This window comes from Podarcis pityusensis, assembly GCF_964106645.2.
Source record: "Podarcis pityusensis genome assembly, chromosome: 3".
Lineage (NCBI taxonomy): Eukaryota > Metazoa > Chordata > Lepidosauria > Squamata > Lacertidae > Podarcis > Podarcis pityusensis.
The window spans coordinates 70,900,253-70,928,018 of NC_138026.1; the positions used below are offsets into that span (position 1 = coordinate 70,900,253).

Consider the following 27,766-nt stretch of genomic DNA (forward strand, 5'->3'; position numbering starts at 1 on the left):
TCATAATGACTAAACAGTTCTGTTCTTTAATGCTAGGTTAACACAAACAACATCAGTTGTTACAGTTAAACACTTAGATATATACAAGTGTTTTGCATCAATGCAAAGCCAGGTAGCACTTTTTGGTTTTCTGTTTTAGTACCAAGTCTGGTTTAATGGGGAACTTCAAATATTCACTGGCTTAGCAGCACTTTAAATTTAGATTGCAATATCAACAAAATTGCCCAACAAAAGCTATGGCCAACCCAAATAATGGATGCTTACAATGATCTGATGTTCATGTCACAAGGCTTTAGTTAGAATAGCATATCAAAAATTCCAGAATGAACAGCAAGGAGAGGATCAAGTTGAGAGCTAGTTTAAGAGCATGAGCAACTAGTTGAAAGTAGTGCAAATCTCTAGTTAGCCACCAACTCACTAGTTAGCCTTAGGAAACCTCAGCACCATTCTGCAATCCTATGTTCGTGTAATTGGAGAAAAACCCCACTGACCACTGTGGGACTTACTGTGCTGCTTCAAAAAACAAACAAACAACAACTTAGTGAAACCAGCAACATCACTTAAAAAAACCCCACTCTGGGGATCAGAAGGGGGGGGGGGAGGGGATGACAAAAGGAAAGGCACTGAGCAGAGTCCCAAAACCAAGGCAACACCGCAAATGCATATATGCCAGTCTCACCTTAAAAAGTGGTGGGGTACAAGGCAAAACCTCCCCAGAAGAATCTAACATTAAATGCTGATTATCAGTATGACACAATGGTAAAAGGATGAATTAATAGCGCATAACTGAAGAGGGTCAACATAGGTGAAAAGGCCTTAAGAGAGCTTGATAAAGAAGTATACTTGAACAGGCAAAAAAGAAAGAAGCAGAAAAAAGAAAGCCTACTAAAATTCACATTATGTAAATACTAATCAGTTTTGTCCTGCTGTCATTTCTTTTTTTCATTGAGGGGAGGAAAAAAGAAAGAAAGAAACAACCTGAAAGGATTAGATCAATGAAAATCAGATCTTTAACATTAAGTTTCAGTAATCTGGTTACGAAGCTTTTAGTGATATTGTAATTATTCTGAAGTCTCGAACAGATGTTTCTACTGAATGTATTCCACAGAGGATACCAGATCAGCAAAGGCAAGAAACACAAACCTTATGTGTGCCCAAAATTATTTCAGTTTATTAGAAAATTAAGACTGAAAAAGGAACCCAGCCGGGCAGTACAAACATAAAGCTGATGATCAGGAGCAGCATGTAGGATATAAACACACTGTCCCCAAAAATCTTAACCAGCTTCTGCAGTCAGAAGGAATCCTGGAGAGAGGCCAGTGTCCATGTACATCTGAACCATGGTTATGGGCAGCACAGAAAGAACAAGGGGAAACCATACTTTTAGTTATTTATTGCATTTATGTACCATCTTTTCTTCCCCTTAGCTGTTGGGTTATCACCTTCCCAGGGCTGAGAAGCACTGACTGCTCCAAGGTCACCAAAGAGCTTCATGGCTGACTGGAGATTCAAATCCTGGTCTCCCGTGTCATCTCTCTCTAGCCTACAGAGGGAGATGGAGGGGTTGGGAGAGGGCCCATGCAAGCCTGTAGCTTGCTTCCAAGCTCATAACTTTTCCTCTTATGCAAACACAGAAAATAAGGTGTCCACACATGAGACCCTTCACTAGATTTGGTGCGCATAGTCTCAAAACTGAGGCTGCACGCATGCATTATGTTCCTTACTGGCAGGGCTTTTTTTCAGCCGGAACTCTCAGGAATTTAGTTTCGGCACCTCTCAGGTGGACACCATTGCCGTTAAAATGGAACAAGGGAGGCATTTGTGATGAGTTCTAAAACCCCTTTTTATAGAAAAATAGCACTGCTTGCTAGTTTGGAACATTTAATGCCCTGCAAAAGTCAGTCTTGGTAGTGCGCTGCATCTGTTTCGGATGAACAAGACTGATTCAACCTCCTCAGCCTCTCTCTCCTTCTGACCGAAAGGCAGCACATGAGATTCTGCAGTTTAGTGCCCACTGTACTTGCCACAGCATTTTCAGAATGCAAGCAACAGATCAATTAAGCTGAATCACTTTCTTCCCTGCAACGGCACACAAAATGCTTTGCATTTAATCATCAAAGGACTCTCCACACACAAAAATGTGTAAGGCAGAGGTTCATCATGTGGGGCATGGCTGTGTTGCAATGTCAGTCTTCTAGGAGAACTAAGTAGTTCTCAAACTGTGGTCTGTGAGATCCATTCAGGTGGTCTATGGAAAGGTCACAGAACAGTCAATAATATATATACTTGGTGCTGCACCTTCTGATTGAAAGACCTTTTCTTAGTTCCTTCCCTTCGGAGTATCAGAATTCGCTTCAAAGAGTCAATTTGACAGCAGTAAAATCATTTTTATTGTGTCATGACAAAATAAGGTACAGACAAGGTAAAGTTCATTGCCTGCCCGCCCTCTCTGGGCTTGCCAGCCCTTTTTATACCCCCTGTGACGGTCTATCATCTGATTTCTTGTGAACCACCTGATTTCTTGTAAACCGAAAGTTATGGCAACTTCCTATGTCCTTACATGGGCTTGACCCCCCTTTCCTTCCTGCACTAGCCTTTCCACGCCATGAACCTCGACACGTGTTCGCATGTAAAACATGTGATTTATACTAATAGCAATAAAATGGGGCTTTGTCTCCTGCGTTACCCTCCCCCCTTTCAACTCGCCTCCTTGTCTTCAGTCTCGCCCCCCCCCCCCGGGCCAGAATAACATCCATTTAGCCTTGCTCTTATCTTTCACCCGCTTAAGCCTAGACATTCCAAAGAGAGGCCCATTTGCACTGTAACATTTAAGCAAGAAAAAGCCTTGTTCTTCTGGCTGGTGAAAAACCTCCCCCCTTTGGAAAAACCTCCCCCCTTTGGGATAACATATGAGAGAGGAGAAAATGCCTTAAACAGTTTTTGGGATCATACAGAGAACAATATTCTAATGGCCCCTTCATGATGATGTCAGAAATTGTGGCCATTTTTACCAGGGCTGGATTACTGAATAGGTTAAAAGTGCCCCAACCCAGGGCACATGATTTTTATCACAAGGCACTGGTGATGCTTATGGTTTTTTGTGCCTTAAAATGCACCAGTTAAAGGGGATCTTCTCAGTGGCATGGTTTACACACCACAATTTTCATGATATGCTATTGTTTTTGACAGTGGTGATGCTTTTTGTTGTTGCTTTCCCATATTTAAGCCATAAACAAAGCATGTGTGTTATCTAAACTGGTATCAACCACCCTGCTACTTTGCATATGTAGTTTAACTTGATTAATTTTATCAGCTGTGCAAGTGGAGTTTTAACATGATGCATTTTATCAGCTAGCATGTGTTTATGGTTCACAACGGAATCAATTCAGCAAAACTATATATATTGCTTTTATTAGTCATAGTTTTGTCTGCTGAGAGCTCATTTGAGTTTAATTTGGTAGAGTTTCCATATCATGGGATAATGTTTTCCTACCAGCGCTTGTGTCTGGAAAGTTCTGGGCACTTACCATGTAATCCTATTCTTCTGAGTAAACACCTAGGTCTCTTGATACCCAGGGAGGCTTGCTCTCGGGTATGTGTGTATAAGATTGCAGGGTTCAGTCTTCAAATAACTGATATTCCTTAGTGTCCTTAAGCGTGTATAGTCTACTTTCTGTAGTGCAAAAGGCAAGCAGTATCCATGAAGAGAGGTTTTGGATTATTCTCCTGGGTAGTATAAAAGCTATATTCAGTTGTGAACATGTGCCACTTAATTTTCATAGCAACCAATTAGTATGCATGATTGTTCAGGAAATATATGCATTAGAACCTTGGAAATTTGATTTAAATTGACTATTTAGATCAATCCACCCCGCACATAACAGCTACTGATAGAGTTAGAGGTCTGATAAAATATTCTTTGCAGGTAGTATTTCTCCACTGCTGTCCAGAAAGGAAGTAGTGCTTCTACCCTGGATAACAATAACTGTCAGCAAAACAAGATGCAGCAGACTGGCACACAATATTTCAACAAATGTATGCTTTATCAAGGAGTATAGAATTTTCCTCAGTATTCCACATTATTTACTGAGGAACAGAAACAAACACACACACACACACACACACACACACACACACACACAGCTTTTTACTGAAAGCCAGACCTTCCACAAATTCCCTCTGGAATGCAAGACAGTAGCAAGAACTAAAATGAAGGGAGCTATTACAAATACTTCACTTAGTATTTTCAGTGACTGAAAAGAAAAAAAGAAAAGGGAAAAAACCCCCACACAGACTAAACCACCAAACTTAACTTTTAAAAGCTTTTCAGATATTCAGACCAAGGATGCACAATCTCTTGGGGATATAGAAAAACACATCGTTCAGAAGTAAACGAGTATCACTACGCAACCATCACAGCTTTTCTGAACATTTCACAGACATTCCAGTCCACTTGTGAACACCTAAACCCATGAATCAACCAACCACAAAATGCATCTCAAAATATACAGATCAATTAAAATGTATCAAAAAGCATTTTAAAAAAATATGGCTAAAAAAACAATAAATATGCATCTGTTCTTTTTTGGTATAAATTACCATAAATTACTAATTATATAAAGTTCCAAATAACTGAAGTAGAACCTGTAAAAATTAGTATGTTGAGGTGTATATAGATCATTGGGATAAATAAAATAAGAGGCTTATGGGAATGATGTCCTCCTTCCTTCCAGTACAATATGGTTACATCACTGGTGTGGTCTGGGCCACAATATAACCGCAGACTATAATGTGTTTAATCTGGGGTTTTTTCGTTGGTTTAGCCATGCCTAAGGTTGCAACCACATGAACGCTTTTCTAGTAATAAACCTCACTCAACATGATTGGGTTTAATTTCCAAGTAATCATGTACTGGATTGTGCTGCAACTCTCTGTTGGATGGTGGAAAATTTGTTTAGGCCTTGCTTCCTTTTCTTCCATGGTCTTGCAAGCTAGAAAACATTTAGTGAAATTGGCAACTCAGGCCCAATAGCTATGAATCATAGCAGGAATGATTTGTGACAGATCACATGTTGGCAGAAACTTCTATTGTGAGTCCAGCTGTTTTGATTAATATGAGCAGGCCCAAGTGGACAGGGGTGTGACCAAAAGAAGAGGAACATTTCTGATAACTGGGGCTCTCTCTCCAGCTTCTGAAATGCAATACACATCAGAGTTGGGAAGGTGATAACCCAACAGCTAAGGGGAAGAGAAGAAAAAATGGTCTGAGCCTGATTTTGCAGTTGTAAGCTGGGAAGAAGCAGAGTGTGAATATATTTCACTAGAGGTAGCTTAACTGTGCTGTGGGCAGTCCCATCCAGGTAGCTAAAACAATGGTTTTTTAGGAACCAATAGCTCGGCTAGCTGTTGCTAAAGCCTATTTGCTTCCATTGTGTATATTTGTAAATAAAATGTGTCTTAGTGCTATCTCATCTAAAACAAACTAAACCCTCCAGTCCAACATTGCTAATGGACTTCTTACCAACGAAGGATGTGGAGAACACTATGTTTCTGTGCCAGCTAGTCATCATAGAAAAAACTGTTTAGAAACTGCTGCCCGCTTTTGCTTTTGTTCTTCCTTCCCTGTTCCTTGTCCCTTGTGTGTTGTGTTTTGTTAAGATTGTAAGCCTACGGATAGGGGTTTGTCTTAATTTGATTGTATGTAAGCCACTCTTTTTTGGCTGAAGAGTGGGGTGCAAATGCTCTAAATAAATAATATTAAATAAAAAAAGAGTCCCCTTTGCTTAATGGGAAATCTTAATTCATCAAAACAGATGTTTCAAAAGAGTTGTTTTGTTTAGGTTTGCCCAATGACCTCTACCAACATGAATGATCTTATTTAAGCCCTGCAACAGAGATTGGGGAGAAGCTGGAAGGAGAGAGGTACCCCTGCCAAACTTCTGTAACCTCCAGTCCAGCACCTTCTCTTTTGAACTCTCACTTTAAAAGAGGGAGGGTGTGTCTCTACTGTGCTTCTACTGTCTCCGCTCTCTTGTTCATCTTCTGAGGGCAACACAGTGGGAAGGATTACACCCATAGTGTCGCCTAGAGAGAAAGAATGGACACCTGCTTCTGCCTACTCTCTGCTTTTTCCCTTTCTCTCTGAGCAGTATACCACAAAGGGTTGGCGATCTCACCCAAGTTCTCTCTATGAAACTGTTTATTCATTTATTGGATCTAGGGCCACATTCACTCCAGCCATCCCTCCAGGGATTGCATGGCAGCAATGGGTGTGGCCTGAGCATTTCATACACTTGCTTTGCACATCACAGGTGATTGATCACATGCCAGACCCCTCTGGAAGACTCTGCCTGCTCCTGGGCATCCCCTTTCTAGAGTGGCACAGCAGTAAAGACTAGGAGCCATCCAAAAGCAGCAAAAGCAGGCAGAGGCTGCTCTTTGAAGAGCAGTTACTTCTGCCTCCATATTCATGACCTTTCTCTTCACAGTATGGTGGGAAGGACTGAATTCACAGGGCCCCAAGCTACAGGTGAATGAGAGGATGAGTGGCTGCTCCTTAACTTATGTTGTACCACCAAGGTTACAAGTGAATGGGTAGAGGCTCTGGCTTTCTTCTGCCTATGCCTAGAGGGGATGAGCTGGAAAACGAAGGTAGAGAAGCAGACAGCACTTTCTCTAGCTTGCCTGAGCTCAAGAACCACAGCAGCAGGGCAGCAAGACAGGGCGGCAGTGCCCATTTCCTGCTCCAGGGCAACAGGAGGAAGAAATAAGGTAAAATAAAAATAAAAAGGTCCAGGAGGAAGAAATAGCTGTTTACTGATTACCTCACCTCGCCAGCAACAGCTGCTGGTTCGGCTGCTGCTGCTGCTGCTTTCAAAAATAAGTGTCACATTGAAAACTTTTTCTCCGTAAGGGGTACTTAACCTAACCTGGTGTTTTGGCTGAGTGTGCAAAGTAGCATCCAGATGGAGGAGGCAGTGAGCTTTTGGTAGGCTGCTCTTTTTAGGAGAAAGGTGTCTCTCCCCCCCCCCCCCATCACTAACCAAGGCATTTCTGTGATATGAACAGCATTACTGTTTGGATCAGAAGCCTGTTAAGTACCTAAAAGCCTGGTTGACTATAATGAAAGATACGTTCGTTTTTATTTGTTAAGTGGGATAGAATGCAAAAAAAGGGGAACTATATATGTATGTATGTATATGGAGAAAGTAAAATGTTCAGCGGGTATTTTGGCAGTGTACGAGCTACATAGAATTTATATAAACTGGAGCTCACAGGCTGCGCTGTCACGTGGGTGTATTTCTGTGTTCATACATAGGGATTAGGATATTCAGCTAAACTGCACTGTTCCTGAAAAACCACGAACACCCTTCACCCGCCCGCCATTTCCCTGTTGTGCCGGGAGGGGATCAAAGGGGGACGCTGCATCCGGGTCCCACTCACCTATCATAGCCAGCGGAGGAGGAGGAGGAGGGGGCGCTCACATAGCCTGCCCTGTCCACATTCACAGCAATGTCAACCTTCAGGATACAACGCTCCCTGCAGGCCGCCGGAGCTGCAACCCGAATACTGCGCAGGCGAGGTGAGGAGCTTCTTGCGGCAGTGCACTCTGGGAAACGTAGTCTCCTTGCTTGCTCGCTTCCCCGGCTTCGCCCTGCTAACGTCTATAAATGTCTATAAATAGCACATATCGGGACGTCGCTACAGCAATAACACACAGCACAAGCAAATATAGGTATCTGCCCTCCCGCCGCCGCCTTGTTGTGTTCAGTACCAGGAGACAGGAATAAAAGCGACGCCTGAGTCCCGCTGCAGGCATTCAGGACCTCAGTGATTTAAAGGGCGGGTGGGATAATTTGCCCTCAACCTTTGTGAGGCGAGTGGGCGCGCTGAGCACGGCATTCCTCTACTGCTTCGTTCCACAGGCATATCCTATGACCTTTTTGCCTTTGCTTACCACGCTTTCACCAGCTTTAGGAGATGGAGAGAGAGGATGCGTATTTGGAGCAGGTGCAGCACATTCATATAGCAATTTTTACGCTGGTGTAAGTCCCGCTGGGTTCCACCACTCCCAAGAAATGTGTCAAAGGTGAATCAAGTGTGAACTGAAGTGTTGGAAAAGTAACAATAAGGAAGTGTGAGTTTAAAACACTTCCCAGGATATTTAAGCTGCAATAATCCTATACCTGGAAGTAAGCTCTGTTGAATTCTGAACAGACGTGTGTATTTATTACTATTGTTGATTTATTATCCACCTTCTAAACCACAGTCTCAAGGAGATTTACATATTGGATAATTAAAATCAGTTAAAAACACAAAAACAGCAAAGATATGCCTTGGTTAGTCCTATGGCAAATGCAGAACAAACCTGCTACATATCTACTGAGAAGTAAGAGTCAATTAATTCTATGATGCTCACTCCCGGGTAGCCTTTGGCCTTTTAAACTGTATGGGATGGTATTGTTTTTGTTTGTTAGAATGGTATGTATTGTTTTTATATTCAAACCACCCTGTCATCCTTGGATGAAAGGCAATACAGTATAAAAATGTAAATAAATAACTAAATAAATGTACATAACCTAAGGCTGCAATCAACCCCATTTCTCTGGGAAGAAGACCTATGAAATTAAATGACACTTCTGAGTAATATTGCCCCGAAGTTACCAAATGAAATGATGTTTAGTTTTATCAAGTGTGTTCAGAGCACAAGTCACCCAAAATTATGGGAACTTTATAAAAAAATTAACATCATTGTACTAAAATCTAATACAATATGCCAGTCAAACAAAAGCAGTAAAACAGGCATAATGTGTGGGGGGGGGGGGTGTACACACACGTATTCCACAGAATGGAAGATGGCAGGATCCCCAACGACATGCTCTTCAGGCACCAGGCTCATTGGTGAATCAACTCTTACAAAGATGTCTGCAAATGAGACATGAATGCTGGCAACATCAACCCCACCATGCTTGCAGACAATCACAGTGCCGGGCGATAGACAGTCAAGTGGTTTATCCGCAGCAGTGATCAGAGGAGGAATGATATATGGGAGGAGCGAAAAGAAGAAATGCTGTGACGCATCTGTATCAGCACAACTGGAAGCCTTCAACTTTTCAGTTGCAACAAAACATGTCTCTCCCATATCAGTCTCTACAGCAACAGCAGACAATAACTCTCCAACAATCTTCTGTTGACTTCACCCCTAAAGGTGCACTTGTCTCCCGAGACAGACAGAAGTCAGCAATAGATAATACAGTATATATTCTGTCCCATTAGTTCCCTCCTATGCAGTTGCTTTTGCAGGAGAGTAGAGCGATCAGTTAAGATCCTTGGAAAGAACTCCTGTTTATTTCAGCGGAGCATGCACAAGATTTCTGCACTGTCTGTATTATCGGCAATTCTATATGAAACAATGTTTTGGAAATAAAGGAAAAGAAAAATAATTCACAAGAGGTAATAGTGGAGGCGGGGTGGGGATGATGGAGAGGCACCCTCCTAGTGGTGCAGCAATAAAACTGCTAGCAGATTGCAATAAACTTCTAGCACATTTGCAAAGCTGGGGGGGGGGGTCCACTCTAGTTTCAAAGTTGATCGGGGATCGCAAGTTGAGATTCCTGTATTGTAGGGGTGTATCCTTATGAGGCTTTGCCCACGGGTGGGAAAAATATTGCGCCTGGGAAAGGGAAGTGGGAGTCAACAGACACTCAAGGAATAGTTTCGGAGAAAAGGCTTTTTATTTCTACCATCCATGAACTGGTAGAAGGAGCAAGTGTGATAAGTCACAAAAAGCATGCACAAAGTTCACAGTCATGTGCACAAGCATATATACCCCTTTCCAGTTCTCCTCCTTCCAGAGTCCTGCCCCATGAGTTCCTCTGAGCATGAACAGAAAGCTGTCTTGGGACTATTGGACTCTTGGCGCCCTTCCCAGGAAAGGGGTTTCAGAGTGTTCAGATATGTTTCAATCTCTTGTTCTGGCATGGTTCCTGGACAGAAAGCAAGTTGCAATGTGGTTCTTTAGCAAGGCCAGAAGGCATGAGAAAGGCCTGAGAAACAATGGACTGTTCTCTACCTTTGTTACAGCAAAGTGGAATGTTTCTGATGCTTAGCTGCTGAGAAAATGATTTTGAAAAGCTTTGAGAAACTTTGAGCCTGCTTTGGTGGGGGGTGACTTCGGGCCTAGGTGAGGTCACCTGTCCTCCTTTGGTGGGGGGTGACTTTGGGCATAGGTGAGGTCACCTGTCCTCACCTTCCTTCAGGGGGTTAGACTAGATGACCGTCGGTTCCCTCCCAACCATAGCTGTCAACTTTCCCCTTTTCTTGCGAGGAATCCTATTCGGAATAAGGAAATTTCCCTTAAAAAAGGGAAAACGTTGGCAGCTGTGCTCCCAACTCTACAGCTCTGTGTGGTTCTATTTCCATGAGAGGTGATATCTCTGCCTGTATTTTTTTCCTTTCTACGGTGCTTCCCAGAGCACAATCCTATTAACCTTCCCTCTCCGGGACCAAGAGCAGACACGATCTCTCATTATAATAGGACAACCTAATTTTCACTATCTTCTTCAACTGGCATAAACGTTGGGGCGTTCAACAGCAGGTGAGGAGGGCGCAGCGACCTCAATACAGTATGAATTATCGAGCATGCTCTGTTCTCGCCGGATACTTTGTCCTCTTTAACCTGCCCCAGTCCCGCAGGAGCGGTGCCGGGCCCCGCTTCGGCTCCCGGCAGATCTTTGCACGCCTTTCAGGTCCTTCCGGGTTCGAGTCACTCGTAGGTTGTCAGCCAGAGGCAAGAAAAACCTCGCCTCAACTGAGGGCAAGACAAGAAGGCGAAGGACTTCAGCTGCTGCTACCGCGCGTGCGTATCGAGCCCAGCTTCGCGGTGGCGCCGAGGCTCCCAACACGGGCAGCGTTCTCGAGCTGCACATGCTCGTTGTTGACGCGTCGCCTAGCAACGGAGTCCCTAGAAGCGAGTTGGTGTTAGAAACAGGCCAATCTTTCCCCCCTCCCCCTTCCTTCATCCCGAATCTGCACAGAAGCCTGCGCGGGGGCTGAGGAAGAGCTGATGCAGGGGGACGGAATTTAGGAAGGGGAGGAGTGCTTTAAAAAAAAAAAAGGTCGTTATCGGGTTTTTTGTTTTTGTGAATTTCCGTCCTCAAGTTCTTTAATTTCCCAAGCAGCCGCCTGAGGTGATGGTGGCGGAGAAAGAGGGCCCCAGTCCCCAGAAAGACAGACCCCCACAACTGCAGGAGCCGCTGAGGCATGCCAGAAGAAGCAAGAAGCAGGTCAGCGATGGATTCACCGTCAAAGCCATGATGAAAAACACCGTGGTATGTGTGACCAGCCAGTTGCAGCTGGCTTTCGGGTCGTTTGGTTCCCCCGGAGCCACACCGGGAAGGAAGGGGCTGCAAACTCGTTCGCGAGAGGTGGGGAAGGGCCAGCCTGGGCAAAGTGCGCCTGGGCATCATTTGCACACACCATCCTCCAAAGGAACGTCATCCACTACGGTGGGCAATGCCATTTAAGCCACACTTTAACCAGTCTACACTGTGTGTGTGTGTGTGTGTGTGTGTGTGCAGGATTTGCGTACAAGCTATAGCTTAGGGCCCCACTCTCTTGGGGGCCCCCCAAAAATTTAAAGGGAAAAAACACTGGATGTACATTTCCAAAATATAAGATAAAAAAACAAATAAAATAAAACATACATACATACAGCAACAGTGGCAAATGGCTTTAGATACATATTAGGTCCATAAATTGCCATATAGCATATATTCAACACAAAAAAGTGACAATTTGTTGTTGACAAAGGACAGCTGAACTTATAAAGGGTCGCATTAGCTTAGGGCCTCATCAAACCTAAATCCGGCCCTGTATATATACACAATCTCCTGTCATCATAATATATCCCATCACACCATACTGTTTCAACTGTTGCTATAAAGTCAGGTGACGGCAAACATTTGGGAAATCACCTCACCTGCAACAGCTATAATAATTTAGATCTATGGCCAAAGCCGCTTTTCTTTCTCTGGTTTTAATTAGAATCATTTCTATTTTCAAATCTCACTGCTTATTTTTATATAGGCTGGAGCTGTGGGCCTTGTTTAACTTCTATTATTACTATTTATTAAATTTGTATGCAACCTTATAGACCTGTAGATATCAGGACAAAACTTGTAAATCGGTACTTCCCCTGTGTGTTACCACAAACATTGTTTTTAAATCTTTCCTTGAGCCCACAGAATTCTGTTTTTCACAGGGATTGCTATTCAGGTTGCTTTTAGGTTTATCAATTTTTTAGGCTTAAACTACACTTTCACAAAGTTTGGCAAACTACTGCTTGCATTTAGGAAGATTCATTGATGTAGATGTGATCATTCAAACATTCTAATATTTTGAACAAAGTGTAGAGAATTACTGTGCAAGCGTATGCAAGTTTACTCAGAAAGTCAATGGGTCAATGGGGCTTACACTGTAGTGTGTTTACAGGCCTTAGGCTGCAGGCTTGTAACATTTACCTAGGCATGAATTCCATTGCAGAATATTTACTTCTGAGTAGACCTGCATAGGATTGGCTAAATTACTGTTTGAGCCTACTCTTTTCTCAAAAGTAAGTCCTACTATTTCAGTGAGACTCGCTCTTTAGCCCATGTGCAGTACATCACCATCTCTTCTGTTAACCTGGGCTCCTTTGGGAAGAAGGGTGGGATAAAAATCTTTAAAAATAAAAATAATATTTTCTGTAGCACTTACAGCACGTTTCTATATGAAACAAGCCCTACTAAATTCAGTGGGACTTTCCCCCAGATAAATCTGTGCAGATTTGCAGTGTAGTGTGCAATCCAGAAACAGACTGTCCTGTCATTTTTGTGCATCTCTCATCTCCAGCAAACCCCACCCATCACAACTTACCCTGTATGAGTCACTTCTTTGAATAGGATCCTGCCCCTGTATTGCAAAGACATGAGGATTCATGTATGTGTATTTCATATAAAAATCAAGGGCCTCTGGTTGAGACACTCTATGTGAGGTGTGAAACCAATTTTTATGCCTACTCTATTTGGAAGAGAAACATTGTAGCTGCTCAAGGCATAGCATCATAAGCAAAAGCATAGGACAATGCTCTTGATGACAGGACATTATTGAGTAAAGGCTGCTGTGTGCAGAGTTATGTGTAGGTTGCACCCCTTCAGCCACTTCCTCAGAAGTAGTATCACTGAAGTCAATGAGACTATTTTGAAGTATGTGATTTGCAGCTATAAGTATCAGTTTGCCATCTATCAATTTTATAGCAGTCTCTTTGACTTTAATAGGACTCCTGTTACAAATGGGTTGATGATTTGATGCCTTAGCCAAAGAGAAGCTTCAGAGCAGAGCTGGAAATATTTCAAAAACCAAGTCCTTGGAGGGAAGTTTGCAGAATTGAAAGGGGCCTTGAAGGAATCTTATAATAGTTTCCAAATACTGAGATTCCCCAAGCCTGCACTGCCTGTTTTTAACAGCTCTGGGACAGCAAGTTATTATAGGCAATAGCGCCTCTTGCCCCATTGTTGTAATAGTACATTTGCCCACCTTGCTCCTCTGCCAGCAGTGTGACTTCATAATGTTTTAATGTGTACTATGAGTGTAATGAATTATATAATTATTATAATAACTTGAGATTGACTGTAATGCCAGAAAACTAAAGATATTGTTCAGTAACCAATAGTGTTCTTTGCATTAGAAAAAAAAACCTGCTGTATATTCCTTGGGAAAAATACTGTAGAGGCTAAATGTTGTGAGACAATTAATAGTTTCTTCTAGTAATAGTAGAATACTTGGACATTTTTAACACTGATGCAAGCAGTTTGCTGGAAGTTTTTATGTTTGATAGTATGGTTGCATTGTTTTTGCTTAATAATTTACCATTCACTAATAACTGCATTTTTTAATAGATAAAATACATGTCAGAAAGTATTTTCTCAAAAGGGTCAGTTTAGGTGCTCAATATGCTGAAGGGATGCTGCATAAAGTTAAAGGTAAAGGGACGCCTGACCATTTGGCCAGTCATGACCGACTCTGGGGTTGCGGCGCTCATCTCGCTTTATTGGCCAAGGGAGCCGGTGTACAGCTTCCAGGTCATGTGGCCAGCATGATTAAGCCGCTTCTGGCAAACCAGAGCAGCACACGGAAACGCCGTTTTGTTGTTGTTTAGTCATTTAGTCGTGTCCGACTCTTCGTGACCCCATGGACCAGAGCATGCCAGGCACTCCTGTCTTCCACTGCCTCCCGCAGTTTGGTCAGACTCATGTTTGTAGCTTCGAGAACACTGTCCAACCATCTCATCCTCTGTCGTCCCCTTCTCCTTGTGCCCTCCATCTTTCCCAACATCAGGGTCTTTTCCAGGGAGTCTTCTCTTCTCATGAGGTGGCCAAAGTATTGGAGCCTCAGTTTCACGATCTGTCCTTCCAGTGAGCACTCAGGGCTGACCTTCCCCTTATTTATCTACTTGCACTTTGACGTGCTTTCAAACTGCTAGGTGGGCAGGAGCTGGGACCGAGCAACGGGAGCTCACCCCGTCGCGGGATTCGAACCGCTGACCTTCTGATCGGCAAGTCCTAGGCTCTGTGGTTTAACCCACAGTGCCACCCCTGCATCTGCTAACTATTTTGGTCTAAGCAATGAACACAGTACAGTACATAGTTTCTGGCCTTTTAAATGGATACATTGATGCCAAGTAGTTGTAAGAAATCAGAAGACAACAAAGAATCAAATATCTTTCCTATAATGATGTAGGTTTCAGAATTCCAGTTTCAAAAATGGACATAGTTTTCATATTGTAATCTTATTGCAGTGTGTGGACATGCACATTCATAAACACAAAGCAGAAATGTACTAATTTTACTAAATTCCGTCAATTGCCACCAGCAAGGAGATAGCAGGTGAACAATTTGCTAAGAGCCTTAAAGATACCACTTGCAGGTGCCTTGCATTACAGAAAAGAGCGCTTGTGTGCTTGGTTAGAAGCTTTAGGTTACCTCAGATACAGGTAACACATTAAATTACAGGAAAACCTGCTAGACCAGTTATGAAAAAATAGAGCAGGTCAAGTGGTATACCCCTTTGTGAGATACTGCTCCTTCATAGAAAAGAAGTCCTTCAGTCAAATCTTTCACCACATAACATAGAGGATGTATGTTTTTCCTCAGTCAAAAAGCCCAGTTCATTGCAGACACCTGTCTTTTAATTATGTAACAGTTTCAACTGACTTTACATAAAGCAAACCAGTTTGGTGCTTAAAGCTTCCACAATACATTATTTCTCCCTTCTCAGTTTCTGACTCTCAATGGGTGTCCTTTTCCTGGAATTTGCAGTCCTTGCCGCTAGTTGTTTTGCTAGTTTCAACACTGGGATGAAAGATGGTCCTTCTGCAAGAGATAGTGCCCCAGTGGTCCACATCCTTCCACTGTGGACTGACCTCCTTCATGTAGACTATTAGCCACTCTCTGCCTCCCTTTCTTTCCCTTGGCTACCTCTGCTCTTTATACAACAATGGAGGGAGGCTATCAGGTAGCCAGCCAGCCGCCACCACGCTGAGCCAGTTCTGACCAGACCACATCCACATCTACAACTATTTGAGCTGTGGCATGGAGGCACTGTGAGCTGAAGCCAAAGTTGATCTTCCACACCCTCTAAAGAGACCATATCACAGGTCTGAGCAGCTGGGGAGATTAGAGGCTGTATCCCTTGTATGGGTCCACTTGTGCTTCTACCACTCCAAGCTTGGCAAGAATTAGGATTAACAGTAAAAATTCAGGGAATGTCAAGTTGTAGCTTAACAATATATTTTTAGCCCTCATGCTGGAGAGATAAGTTTTAAAATGTGATAGCAAACATTTCTGAAGGGTGAAGCATGTGTGTGTAAGTAGTTGGTTTTCCAATGCCCATGCAGTAAATAAAACATCCAATTCAAGTTTTTGCTATAAAAATTTTAGTACCTACAACTTTAAAATGCATATTTAAAGGTTAACTTGTTCATCCTCAGTTCTCACTACCCTCCTCCCCGGTTTGATGTGCAGCAGAATAAGACTCCTGCTGAGCAGGTAGGGAAGGAGATTCAGCAAAGCGATGGTGTGCTATCTGAACTCCTGCTTTTCCATACAGATCAAGGACCTGCTGACAGCAGTGGTGGCTGGCGCTCATTGGAGCTGGTAGGGCAGGATGTAGTGAGACCAGCAGTGGTAGGTGATGCTAGAGCCAATGACAGGTAGAGCCAACTAGTTGTTCTTTTGTTCCTACCCTCTTCCCTGCTGAGTTCTACAAGGACAATATTAAGGAGGGAGCTGATAGGTAGTCATCATTGTCCGTCCCCGTCCCCCCCCCCATCCTGAGCTGATTGCAAGTAAGTAGACAGGCAGGTGGGCACTGACTGAGGGCAGGCTGAGTTCGATGGGGCAGTGTTCCATTGGTCCTAATGGACCAGCCTTGACTAGCTGTGCACTTACATCTTGACACCAGCAAGACTAGGGGGCAAGACATGTCTTGTACTTAATGTTGGCCCCTCAGTTTATGCTTTGAAAAAAAATGACTGCCAAGATTGGTCAGTGTGAATTATCAAATATGAAGAAGTACAGGAGCAAGGCTTGCCCTCTTTGACCATGGCAATTATGTGTAAAGTTTTTTGAACAAATGTGTAGAAAATGAGGCCAAGCTGAACCATATATAATGATGTTTTCCATTTTGAGTCAAAAGGCCAGAGTTCTTATTTATAAAAGTGGAACAAATTGCCAGATTGTCAGGCTTTTACTTTAGCTAAAAGCCTTTCCAACATGTTATTTCACCAACTAAACTGATATCTGAAATATTACGGATTGTTGTTGTTGTTTTGCTTAGTGTGGGGAGGAAAGAGAGAGGCTTTAAAACAATTTTAAGTTAGACTGCAAGACCAAGTGTCATAAATAATAGTTTGACCTCCTCCTCCCCAAAATAGCCTATTTGTACAATCAATGAAGCTCTGTAGCTTTCAGAGACTAGTGTTTGTGGTAGAAGTATTACTATTTGATAGTTCTAGTAGTGAACACATCCTAGATAAAATGGAAGTGTGTTTAAAGTGATAAATGCAAAAAATTATTGCTGCAGAAGATTTTTAAGGTACAGAAATTTCTGGGTATCAGCAATAACATGTAAGCTGTATGAATTGTGTAACTTGTAGGTAGTCATATCTGGGGTTGGGTGAGCTATATGGCTTAACACACACAATCAAGATCTCCTTCATTTCTCCTCCTCGGTTCTTTAGTGAATTAACTTTGACATGTCAGTGTTCATTCAATGCTTCAGTTGGTGTGGGCCATAATACACATGTCGAAAAGAACTATTCTGGCCCTCGATCAGCTAGATTACTTACACAGCAATGGGTTGCTACACATACATTTATTTTTTTACTAAAAGCCCAGTCTAAGAGCTGAGGTGTAGCACAATTCTATTTGGGCAATGAACATTTCTCCAACATTTCTCTGATTAGAATAGGGATGTCCCATTCCATAATGATAATTTTACTATTTACACCCCATACTGGGTTGCCCCAGCCACTCTAGGCAGCTTCCAACATATAGAAAAATATAATAAAACATTGAACATTAAAAACCTTTCCTATACAGTCATACCTCAGGTTACAGATGCTTCAGGTTGCGTTTTTTCAGGTTACGGGCCCGCTGAAACCCGGAAGTACCGGAATGGGTTACTTCTGGATTTCGGGGGTCGTGCATGTGCAGAAGTGCTAAATCGCACTTTGCGTATGTGCAGAAGCACCGAATCGCAATGCGCATGTGCAGAGATGCGCCGCTGCGGGTTGCGAACACGCATCCCACACGGATCACATTCACAACTCTAGCGTCCACTGTACAGGAATGCCTTCAGATGGCTTGTGGGTCGAATAACTCCATACCCTCCAACATTTCTCCAGTGAAAATAGGGGTATCCTAAGAAAAGTGGAACATTCTGGGATCAAATCAGAAACCTGGATGGCTTCTCTAAATCAGAGACGTCCCTGGGAAATAGAGACGCTTGGAGTTTGGCAGCAATGTTGTTCATATGTAGCATGTAGAGTGCAATATTAGTGAAACAGAATTAGTTTGGAAGTCCATTGTATATCATAGTGCTTCACAGTAGCTTAAGTGCATAACTGAAGGGTATAATTGAATTTGTGGAACCCTACTGTTGTATACTCTCGAGGCATATTTGTCCACCTCAGTTCTTAGAGTAGCCTGAAATGAATGAATATTCTCACTGGAATTGGTTTGGCTTTCTGTCAGATGTCTGAGGAAGAAATGATGGAAGTTAGCATACATCATGGTCTTTGGCATTAAATGCTAGCATTGGTCTAACAAAATAAGCCCTTTTTCTCAGTGCCAGCTCTAGTAAGGGGAACCATGTCTCAAGCCCTACTGTGAAGAATTCAGAATGTCAGCAATGAAATTATGTGGTGCTGAAGATGGCATTCCCTCAGCTTTTTTGGTGATTTTCCAAGACTGAAATAATTAGATGTTAGATGATGAAGGAGTGAAAGTTCAGACTAAGATGGTATTTTGTAGTAGAAGAAAATTTCAAGTTTGCTGGTATACTGTCCTCCCCCAAGGTATGACTGCTTAAAACTATTAGCAAATGATCCATGCTATAAAATTGCTTCACTAAGGCAGCTAAAATGCAGATAAGATTTTATATAGTTATTTAAGGTTCATTCTACAGAGTAAATCAAATTTTGCAAAATTAAAATAAAATAAAATAGGACAAAGGCCACTATTTGTCAAGCAGATTCTAGATTACTTTTGTCAAGGAAGATTAATATTTTCTCAAATAGTGAAGTATTGATATGTGGGACTTAGTAAGCATAGTGTGATAAACTGATTTGTAGATAAGTTTAACTTTGCTGTCACCGACACCAGTTGGACTTGATTGTCACCAGGCTATCAGCACTGAACTGTGCTCGTGCCACACAGAGCTACCGCAGTGCCGACTGAGACATGGATAACTCCTTGGTGGCGAGCAAGATCCATCTCCAGCCAAAGAGGGCCCATAGTACAATGCATAAAGTGTAGCCTTGAATCAACACCACCAGAACATCCATACTTCAAATTTGTGAATGCTGCTCTGGTTTTGTCGAACATGCTGTATTGAACCGCTTCAGAGATAGGTGTTGAAGCAAGGTAGGACAACATCAAAGAGGCAATCTACAACACAGCTATTTCCTACTTTGGCAAAAGAGAGCAACAGATCCCCAACTGGTTTGAGGCTGGCATAAAGGACATGGAGCTTGTTATTGCTGCAAAGTGTGAGGCTCTTGTGAACTACAAGTGTGCACCCTGTGAGAAGGCAAGGAGTGACGCCCAGTGGAGTGCCAATGGGTTGCTAGTTAATTTGCCATTGACTACTGGCCAAAGCTGTGTCAGAGAATTAAACTCACTGCTGACACCGGTAACACTCTCACAAGCCCACATTCCCAACATGTTCGCACTCCTGTCTCGGCAACAGCTACACTGGCTCGGTCAAGCCCACAGAATGGAAGATGGGGGGATCCCAAGGACATGCTCTATGAGGAGCTGGCTTCAGGGACCAGGACTATGGGCAGACCAACTCTGTGTTGCAAAGATGTCTGCAAACGGGACATGAAGGCTGGCAACATCAACTGTGCTATGTGGGAATCCCATGCAGATGACTGCAGTGCCTGGAGACAGGTAGTCAAGATGTGTATCCATAGCAGTGACCAGAGGAGAAATGACCGCTGGGAGTAGTGAAGGGAGAAGAAACACTGTGGTATATCTGCAGCAGCACAACCGGATGCCTTCATCTGCCCCAGCTGCAACAAAGCATGTCTCTTCCTCTACACTGGTCTCTACAGTGACAGCAGGTGCTGCAACTTTCTAACAGCTTGACTTCACCCTAAAGGTGCACTTCTCCATTGTCTTCTGAAACAGAGAGATGCCAACAATTATTATAAAGAAAATAAGCTATGAAAAGTGCAGAATCTTAATATAATTTTAGTACTTGGCTAACATGTTGTTGGGGGTGTGTGGAAATGGAAGTAAACGAAAATAAAATATAAGTGTTACTTTCTTTTGTGAGTTTTCCACCCAGTGGAAAAATACAGTGGATAAGGTGCCATATATACTTGAAACAGTACCTGGGCATCCAGTTTCTAACAGTGATCAAAACAGATTATTTTAAATGGGAATAATTTTAAATGAAAAGTGAATTGTTATTGAGTAATCTTTGCCTTTGTTAGTGTTATATCTGGCCTGATTCCTGCAACTCTATTGAATTCAGTAACAGTCCTTTGAGTATCTTATCCCAGAATGAGAAGCTTTTCTCACATCTGTAGTGCTACTTCATTCTTTTCAATGAAGGCTTTAAGTAGGCTTTAGTTAGGGTTGCTATACAGTGGTGCCTCGCAAGACGAAATTAATTCGTTCCACGAGTTTTTTCGTCTTGCGGTTTATTTCGTCTTGCGAAGCACGGTGTCGGAAAAGTTTTGGAAAAGCTTCAAAAATCACCAAAGTCTTCAAAAACCTCAAAAAAGGCTACCACACCGCGTGCTATGAGTTGCTCCTCGAAGTCAAGTCGCAACTGTATTAACGGTTTTAAGAAAAAGGAAACAAACTTGCAAGACGTTTCCGTCTTGCGAAGCAAGCCCATAGGGAAAATCGTCTTGCAAAGCAACTCAGAAAACAAAAAACCCTTTCGTTTTGCGAGTTTTCCGTCTTGCGAGGCATTCGTCTTGCGAGGTACCACTGTATTTCAAAAAGTCAAAAACCAGGACACCCTGAAATTTTTTGAACTTTTTTAAAGAAACCCCCAAAATTGTTGAACTTTTTCCCTCGGGCTGGAAAGGGGTTGGTTTAACCTCTGGTTTGCTAGTGAAACTGAATTACAGTGCCGCGAAATGATGCATGTCTAAAAAGTGTGTCACCAATATAAAAAGTTTGCAAAGCTCTGCTTTAAGAAGCTGGCTAAATATCCAGCACCTTTCCACATATGGTGATCCCAAGGGCAGGTATTGCTGCTTTAGGATTAGTTATGGACACAGACCTTTTAACCACACAATAATCCAAGTTTATGCACCAACTACTGGTGCTGAAGAAACTGAAATTGACCAATTCTATGAAGACTTACAACACCTTCTGGAAATGACACCAAAGAAGGATGTTCTTCTCAATATAGGGGATTGGAATGCTAAAGTATGGAGTCAAGAGATAAAAGGAACAACTCGCAAGTTTGGCCTTGTAGTTCAAAATGAAGCAGGGCAAAGGCTAATAGGGTTCTGTCAAGAGAACAAGCTGGTCATCACAAACACTCTTTTCTAACAACACAAGAGACGACTCTACACATGGACATCACCAGATGGGCAGCATCAAAATCAGATTGATTATATTCTCTGCAGCCAAAGATGGAGAAGCTCTATACAGTCAGCAAAAACAAGACCTGGAGCTGACACAACCTTGATGGCAGAAAGTGAGGAGGAATTAAAGAACCTTTTAATGAGGGTGAAAGAGGAGAGCGCAAAATATGCTCTAAAGCTCAACATCAAAAAAACTAAGATCATGGCCACTGGTCCCATCACCTCCTGGCAAATAGAAGGGGAAGAAATGGAGGCAGTGAGGGATTTTACTTTCTTGGGTTCCATGATCATTGCAGGTGGTGACAGCAGTCATGAAATTAAAAGACGCCTGCTTCTTAGGAGAAAAGCAATGACAAACCTAGACAGCATCTTAAAAAGCAGAGACATTAACCTGTCGACAAAGGTCTGTATAATTAAAGCTATGGTTTTCCCAGTAGTGATGTATGGAAGTGAGAGCTGGACCATAAAGAAGGCTGATTGCCTAAGAATTGATGCTTTTGAATTATGGTGCTGGAGGAGACTCTTGAGAGTCCCATGGACTGCAAGAAATCAAACCTATCCATTCTGAAGGAAATCAGCCCTGAGTGCTCACTGTAAGGACAGATTCTGAAGCTGAGGCTCCAATACTTTGGCCACCTCATGAGAAGAGAAGACTCCCTGGAAAAAACGCTGATGTTGGGAAAGATTGAGGGCACAAGGAGAAGGGGATGACAAAGGATGAGATGGTTGGACAGTGTTCTCGAAGCTACCAACACGAGTTTGATCAAACTGTAGGAGGCAATGGAAGATAGGAGTGCCTGGCATGCTCTGGTCCATGGGGTCAGAAAGAGTCGGACATGACTAAACGTCTAAACAACAACAAATGGACACATCCAGAGAACATGCCAGGGAATCCTAAGCACAATGTAATAAAAAATCAAGCAACACATAGAGGAATAAATTTGTAAGTCTAGTATGGTGACATGTTAACAATTCATATGTGTGGATAATCCATAAATTTGGTCTATATATTTATTTTCAGATTCCATTAATCCTTCTTTGTCTTATTGCCTCTGCATAGTGAATGCCCGCTCTGACCTAATTTATTGATACCAATAATACAAAGTCCAAATAATTTTCAATTTTAAATATTTCTTTCAGTACTTTCATTTAAAATGAATTCTATATCTATAGGCAGATGCAGAAATGGAATGACATATTTTTGTTTAAGTCATTGAAATTTTACAGAGTGTTACAGTGCTTCATAAACTGGAGACTTATATTACAAATACTAATGAGAGAGTTCATTATTTTGTCTCAAATTTTATGACAGATTTGGCTTGCTTTCTTAAGTAATAGGGCCTCGGTAACAAATGAATTAAAAAATAATTGAACAACAGGCTATAGAGATTATGTATTAATCATAATGTCCCTGGAGCTACATGGCAGAAGTCAAGTGCTTCTAATTTTCTCAGTTATTACCTTACGATAAATGTTGTCCTCAAGGTATCTTTCTGGTATTAAATTCTTGTACGGAGAAAAGGGTTTCTTCTTTGATGGCCTGAGTAAACACACACAGTACAGGATTTTGTGCTCCCTTGTGGCGATTACCCACAATTGCCTCAAAAAACTGCCTCTCCAATTTTCTTCAATTGAATATTGTGCAGCCTGATTCTAGAAAGGTCAGTGAGACTAGCAGCTCACTTCTGCCTGGTGTCCTTGAAGATCTAGACTCATGTAACATTTGCAAACATTCCTCTTTCAGGCCCTCTGGAGAGCAGCTATCATCTTAGACATTGCTGTCTTTCCACCATTCTTTGATTGAAACTTATGTCAGCAGCGATCTTAAATATGGTTTATGCTAGTTGGAGATTTCTGTTAATCAGGGATTTGAAACACGGTTCAAAACTATTTTCAGATCACTGCTTAATGTTGAGTGTTGCTTAGCCTTAGCCATTGTATAGGTGAGGAGACATAATGTGATAAATGTTTGGGTTGGGAGTTGGGGTAGAGGAAGATTACACAATTCTAGGAGCAGCTTTCAGTTCTTTAATCATGGTTAAGAAATTGGGAGACTTACCTCTGCCGAACCCTAGAAAATGTTTCCCTTTCAGTGGCCACTTGCTGATTTTACTATCTCTCTCTCTATGGGCATCTGTACCAACCAACTTGCTTTCATTCTAACATGAATTACTGTATTAGAGAAGAGAAGATAATTGCACAGGCAGTATAGGAATCCTATCTTCTCTGACAGTGAAAAATTGTTAGGAAGGCATGCCTTTGCCCCTTCCTTACTGGTGTTTGGCAGGTGCAGAGATAAAGCACCTGCTAGCAATCGCATGAATGAGACGTGGTATTATTGTCTACCAATCTGCATAATTACAAACAATTTATATTATATGCAAAATATGTTATCATCTTTCATGGGGGCAGAGAGATTGAAAGCCTATTCTTCAGGACTGCCTACCAGAAAAAAAATGGACACATCTGAAAGTAAATGCATGTGAAAATGAAATGCATGCCTGTGATAACCACAGTGTGCAATGCTTAGATAATAAAAAAGGGCTGGAGAGACTTTTAACAACTGTCACTTAAAGAACTTAACCTTTTAGTTAAAAGGTTATCTAGAGAAAAATTTATCCTCAAAGGTAATTTTTTCAGTAAATTATAAAAGCTTGAAAGTAATAATTTTGTTAAAATCGTTTTCATCAGCCTTAATAATGATATGCAAGGCTTCTAATCTCGGTTTTAAAATATATTAATTTTCAAATGTTTTTAATCTTCTACAACTGTAGTTAATTTGTAGCCTGTAATATTGTTTTAATTGGAAGAATTATTCTTCTCTGATGTGGGTATTTTGACCACATCCTGAAACTGAAGATGATAGATAGTCAATCTCTTATTTTTTTTGTTTTGTTTTTCATTTTACTGAATTAAGATTTATATATTTAGAATTCTAGGCCACATTTGGGCTACAGGGCTAGGATATAGTAATAGCATAATAAGTATCATTAATGTATTAGTTCATAAAATTATTGAAGAAACACACACAGTGTCAGTCATTTGCTAAAACAGGTAGAAGGTCCTTTTTCAGCCCAATGGAATGAAAAAACAGAGCATGGCTGATTCACTTCCCTACAAAAGTTTAGTTTCAGATACAAATTCGTCTTACCTCAGGTGGTGGTGGTTCCTGTGTTGTTGCTTAAAATTGGGCAGACAGTAACTGATGAAAGCTAGAAAAAAAGGAGGAATGAAAGGAATCTGGAGAGAGCCACCATTGTTCAAGGACTAGGCTGGACTGCATAGTTCCCTGTCCTCCCATTACTGCTATTTGGCCAGTCTTCTGTTATATTGGCATTTTAGCCATTTTTTAAAGTACTAATGTTGGAATTGGAATATATTATTTGAATGATTTAGGTGTAAAAAAATTACTTCACTCTCTTTTTGCTACAAGTATAGCTTTGTGTTTGATATTCTGACTTCTAGCATCAAATGTGAACAAACCACATTACCAGGCATGAGTTACCTCTACTGACTATGCCTTGACCATAGTCTGCTAGTGATGAAAATTATTCTACCCAACACTCCGCCTCCCATGGCTGTGGAGACTCTTCTACTGAAAGAGACACCAGGTTGTCCCCAATATTGGGGGGGGGGGCTTGGCATGCTGCGTGCATGTGTGATGTCATGCAAGTGGTGCACGTCATGCACTTGTGATGTCAAAACATTTCATGATGCGTGTGTGGGATGTCATGTGAGTGAAGTGAGTGCAACATTGCATTGTTTGTAGAAGGCTGAGTGCTCTGGAGCAGTCGGCCGCTGAAGCTACGATGAGCAATGTATGACACGTGTGACACATGCCAGGCCCCCTCAACACTGAGGGCGCCCAATCCCTTTCCAACAAAGATTGAGGGGAGCAGAGACACATTGGCTGCCTGGAGTTGGCACACTGTCTACTGAAGCTTCTGCTCTTCCTTGCCAGTCGTCATCTGGTGACGGCAGCTGTGGGAAGTGCAACTCAATGCAGCTGGCTATTGCCAGTGAGGTGATACCTTCAGATACAGCATCTTAGCAGCTATTCCTCACCAGACCTCCTTAATGTAGACTACACATGGACAACAGTGTCATTGGCAGAGATTTGCTAGGGATAAGGGGCCTCAGTGAATCCCTGAGGATGATTCTCGCCCCATGCACAGAAATGTGTCGTGGGCTCTACTCACATTTGAAAGGGGGAAGATTGTGCCATATGTTGTTTTTCTGGCATGGTATATTATGTTTCAATCTCCTATCTTCATTGTTAAAGTTAACAAAAGAAGAGAGAAATGACCTTTTGCTTGCTTTCTTTTTTAAAAAGGTGCCATATTAAACTAAGGCATTAATTACAGATAGTAGCAGGTGGTGTATTTTCCTTTGAAAGTTGTCACGTATTGGGCAGTCATTAGAAACAGGAACCATATTTTAATTTATGGTATTCATTCAAACTTTAACTGCCCTTGATTAATAAAAATCCATGTGACAGTGCAGCATATCTCTGTTTTTAAGCTGTTAAGAAGAAGATAAAATGATTATAGCTTGCAGTAAATGTTGTTATGGCTCCAATATGTTTCCTTGGGGATCAAGCAATCTTCTGCTCTTTTCTTAAGAGTGACCCTCTCACCTTGAAAAGCAGACATGAAGGAGAGCTGCAAATGCAAGACCACCGTCAGGTCAACCTGTCGTGAAGCTGACACGTCTCTGATATAAAACCCAATTTACTGTTGAAGAAGCACATCCATTATCCTTCTGATTTTAAAATAGAACATACATCAGCAAAATGATAAAAGGAAGTGCTTAAGAATTATGAAAGTCAAGGACTATTTCATATCAGAAAGTCACAACCTTTTTTTGCATTTTACTGATTAAAATTACACTTACCTGTAATGCTCCTTCTTTATATGTTCTTTTCTTCCTCTTCAAGGAAGCTAATAGAGTGTGTCAGTTTGATCTTTACTAACTCTACCTCCAGAACTTAGTGACAGGGCTGGGAAAAATCTGAAGTGCCTGAGCACTCTTCTGCCTAAGAACTTTGCATATTTTATTCAGATGTCTGCAGGGCTAGCACTTAAGTGTTTGATGCTGGCTCCTAACTTATTGATAGTGGCAAGTGGTCACTGGAAATATTATAGCTGTAGCACCTCCATGTGCTTATATTTGTGAAGTCTCCAGGTTTACCACTCAAGGACTGCTGAGGCAGGCTAAATTTACAGAGCCAAAGGGTTAGAAAAACTATTCAAAGGTGCAGCCTGAGAACTCCATTTACACAGTCTGGGAAAATTGATCCATATCATGACAAAACAAAACAAAAATGAGGCTGGCAACAAGACTCAAACAGCCACACCAACTGGATGTGTCCTACTAGTGAGACCACTTATCTCCAGTATTCCTGCTGATCTTGTTATTACCCAGAGCCAATCCTACAATTCTCTGTTTCAGAAAATGAAAGCTAGGAACATGGTGTCTTAATACTGTGTGTGGTGGGGAGTGGGGGTATTGTTTTTGTTTGTTACCGTGGTATGTATTTTTGTGTTCTTATATTGTAACCTGGCCTGTGATCCTCAAATGAGGGCAAGTATAGAAATTTAATACAGTGATACATCTGGATACGAATGGGATCCGTTCCGGAGCCCCGTTCACATCCTGAAGTAAATGTAAGACGTGACTGCGCATCTGCGCAGGTCGCGTTTCACTGCTTCCGCGCATGCGCATGATGTCATTTTAAGCGCCTGCGCGAGCGGCGAAACCTGGAAGTAATGTGCTCAGTTACTTTGAGGTTGCTGCGGAGCGCAACCCGAAAATACTTAACTTGAAGCTACTTCAGCCCGAGGTATGACTGTACAGTGGTACCTCTGGTTACGAACACTTCTGGTTATGAACGCTTCAGGTTACGAGCTCCGCTAACCCAGAAGTAGCTGCTTTTGGCTGCGAACTTTGCCCCAGGATGCGAATGGTTTCAACTTAAGAACGGACCTCCAGAACGAATTAAGTTCGTAACCAGAGGTACCACTGTAATATTAATATTAATATTAATATTATAGCAATTCTCAGCAACAGTTACAGTAAAGTTTTTTTTATTAATATAAAAGAGAACAGATAACACAAGTAGATTTGAGATATTACTGTATAAAAGTTTTAAGTCCATTTGATTTTTAGTGCTATATCATTTCAAATACAGTATACATACATGCAAACATACATGTAGGAGTCTCAAAAGAGAACCCATTAATTACACTGATGCAATTCCACTGAAATCAATAGAATTAATCCAGTGTAAGGAATCCAAAAACATTTATTTGGTTTCCAAGAATAATGCTGGACATGATAAACCCATGATATTCTCTCTCCCCTACCTTGCACCCCCCATACACACACACACAC

General features: G+C 41.9%; 2 protein-coding genes across 7 annotated transcripts in view; one reads left to right on the forward strand and one right to left on the reverse strand.

The window, feature by feature from the left end:
* Positions 1–7,603, reverse strand: part of PRKN (parkin RBR E3 ubiquitin protein ligase) — a 611,538-nt gene extending 603,935 nt beyond the window's left edge. For 2 of the 5 annotated variants that reach the window (XR_013984719.1, XM_081000694.1), the window contains exon 1: positions 7,444–7,600. Coding sequence is in view for 4 of the 5 variants with exons in the window: in XM_081000694.1 (XP_080856820.1) it covers positions 7,444–7,450 (7 nt within the window). In the remaining variant the exon portion in view is untranslated. Of the gene's footprint in view, positions 1–7,443 lie in introns of all 5 variants that reach the window. The other 3 variants (XM_081000696.1, XM_081000693.1, XM_081000695.1) reach the window with 3 other exon arrangements.
* A 3,331-nt stretch (positions 7,604–10,934) lies between these two features.
* PACRG (parkin coregulated) overlaps positions 10,935–27,766 on the forward strand; it is a 227,162-nt gene continuing 210,330 nt past the window's right edge. The window contains exon 1 of one of the 2 annotated variants that reach the window (XM_081000756.1): positions 10,935–11,330. In XM_081000756.1, the coding sequence (XP_080856882.1) occupies positions 11,193–11,330 (138 nt within the window). In that variant the 5' untranslated portion in view covers positions 10,935–11,192. The remainder of the gene's footprint in view (positions 11,331–27,766) is intronic. The other variant, XM_081000755.1, reaches the window with a different exon arrangement.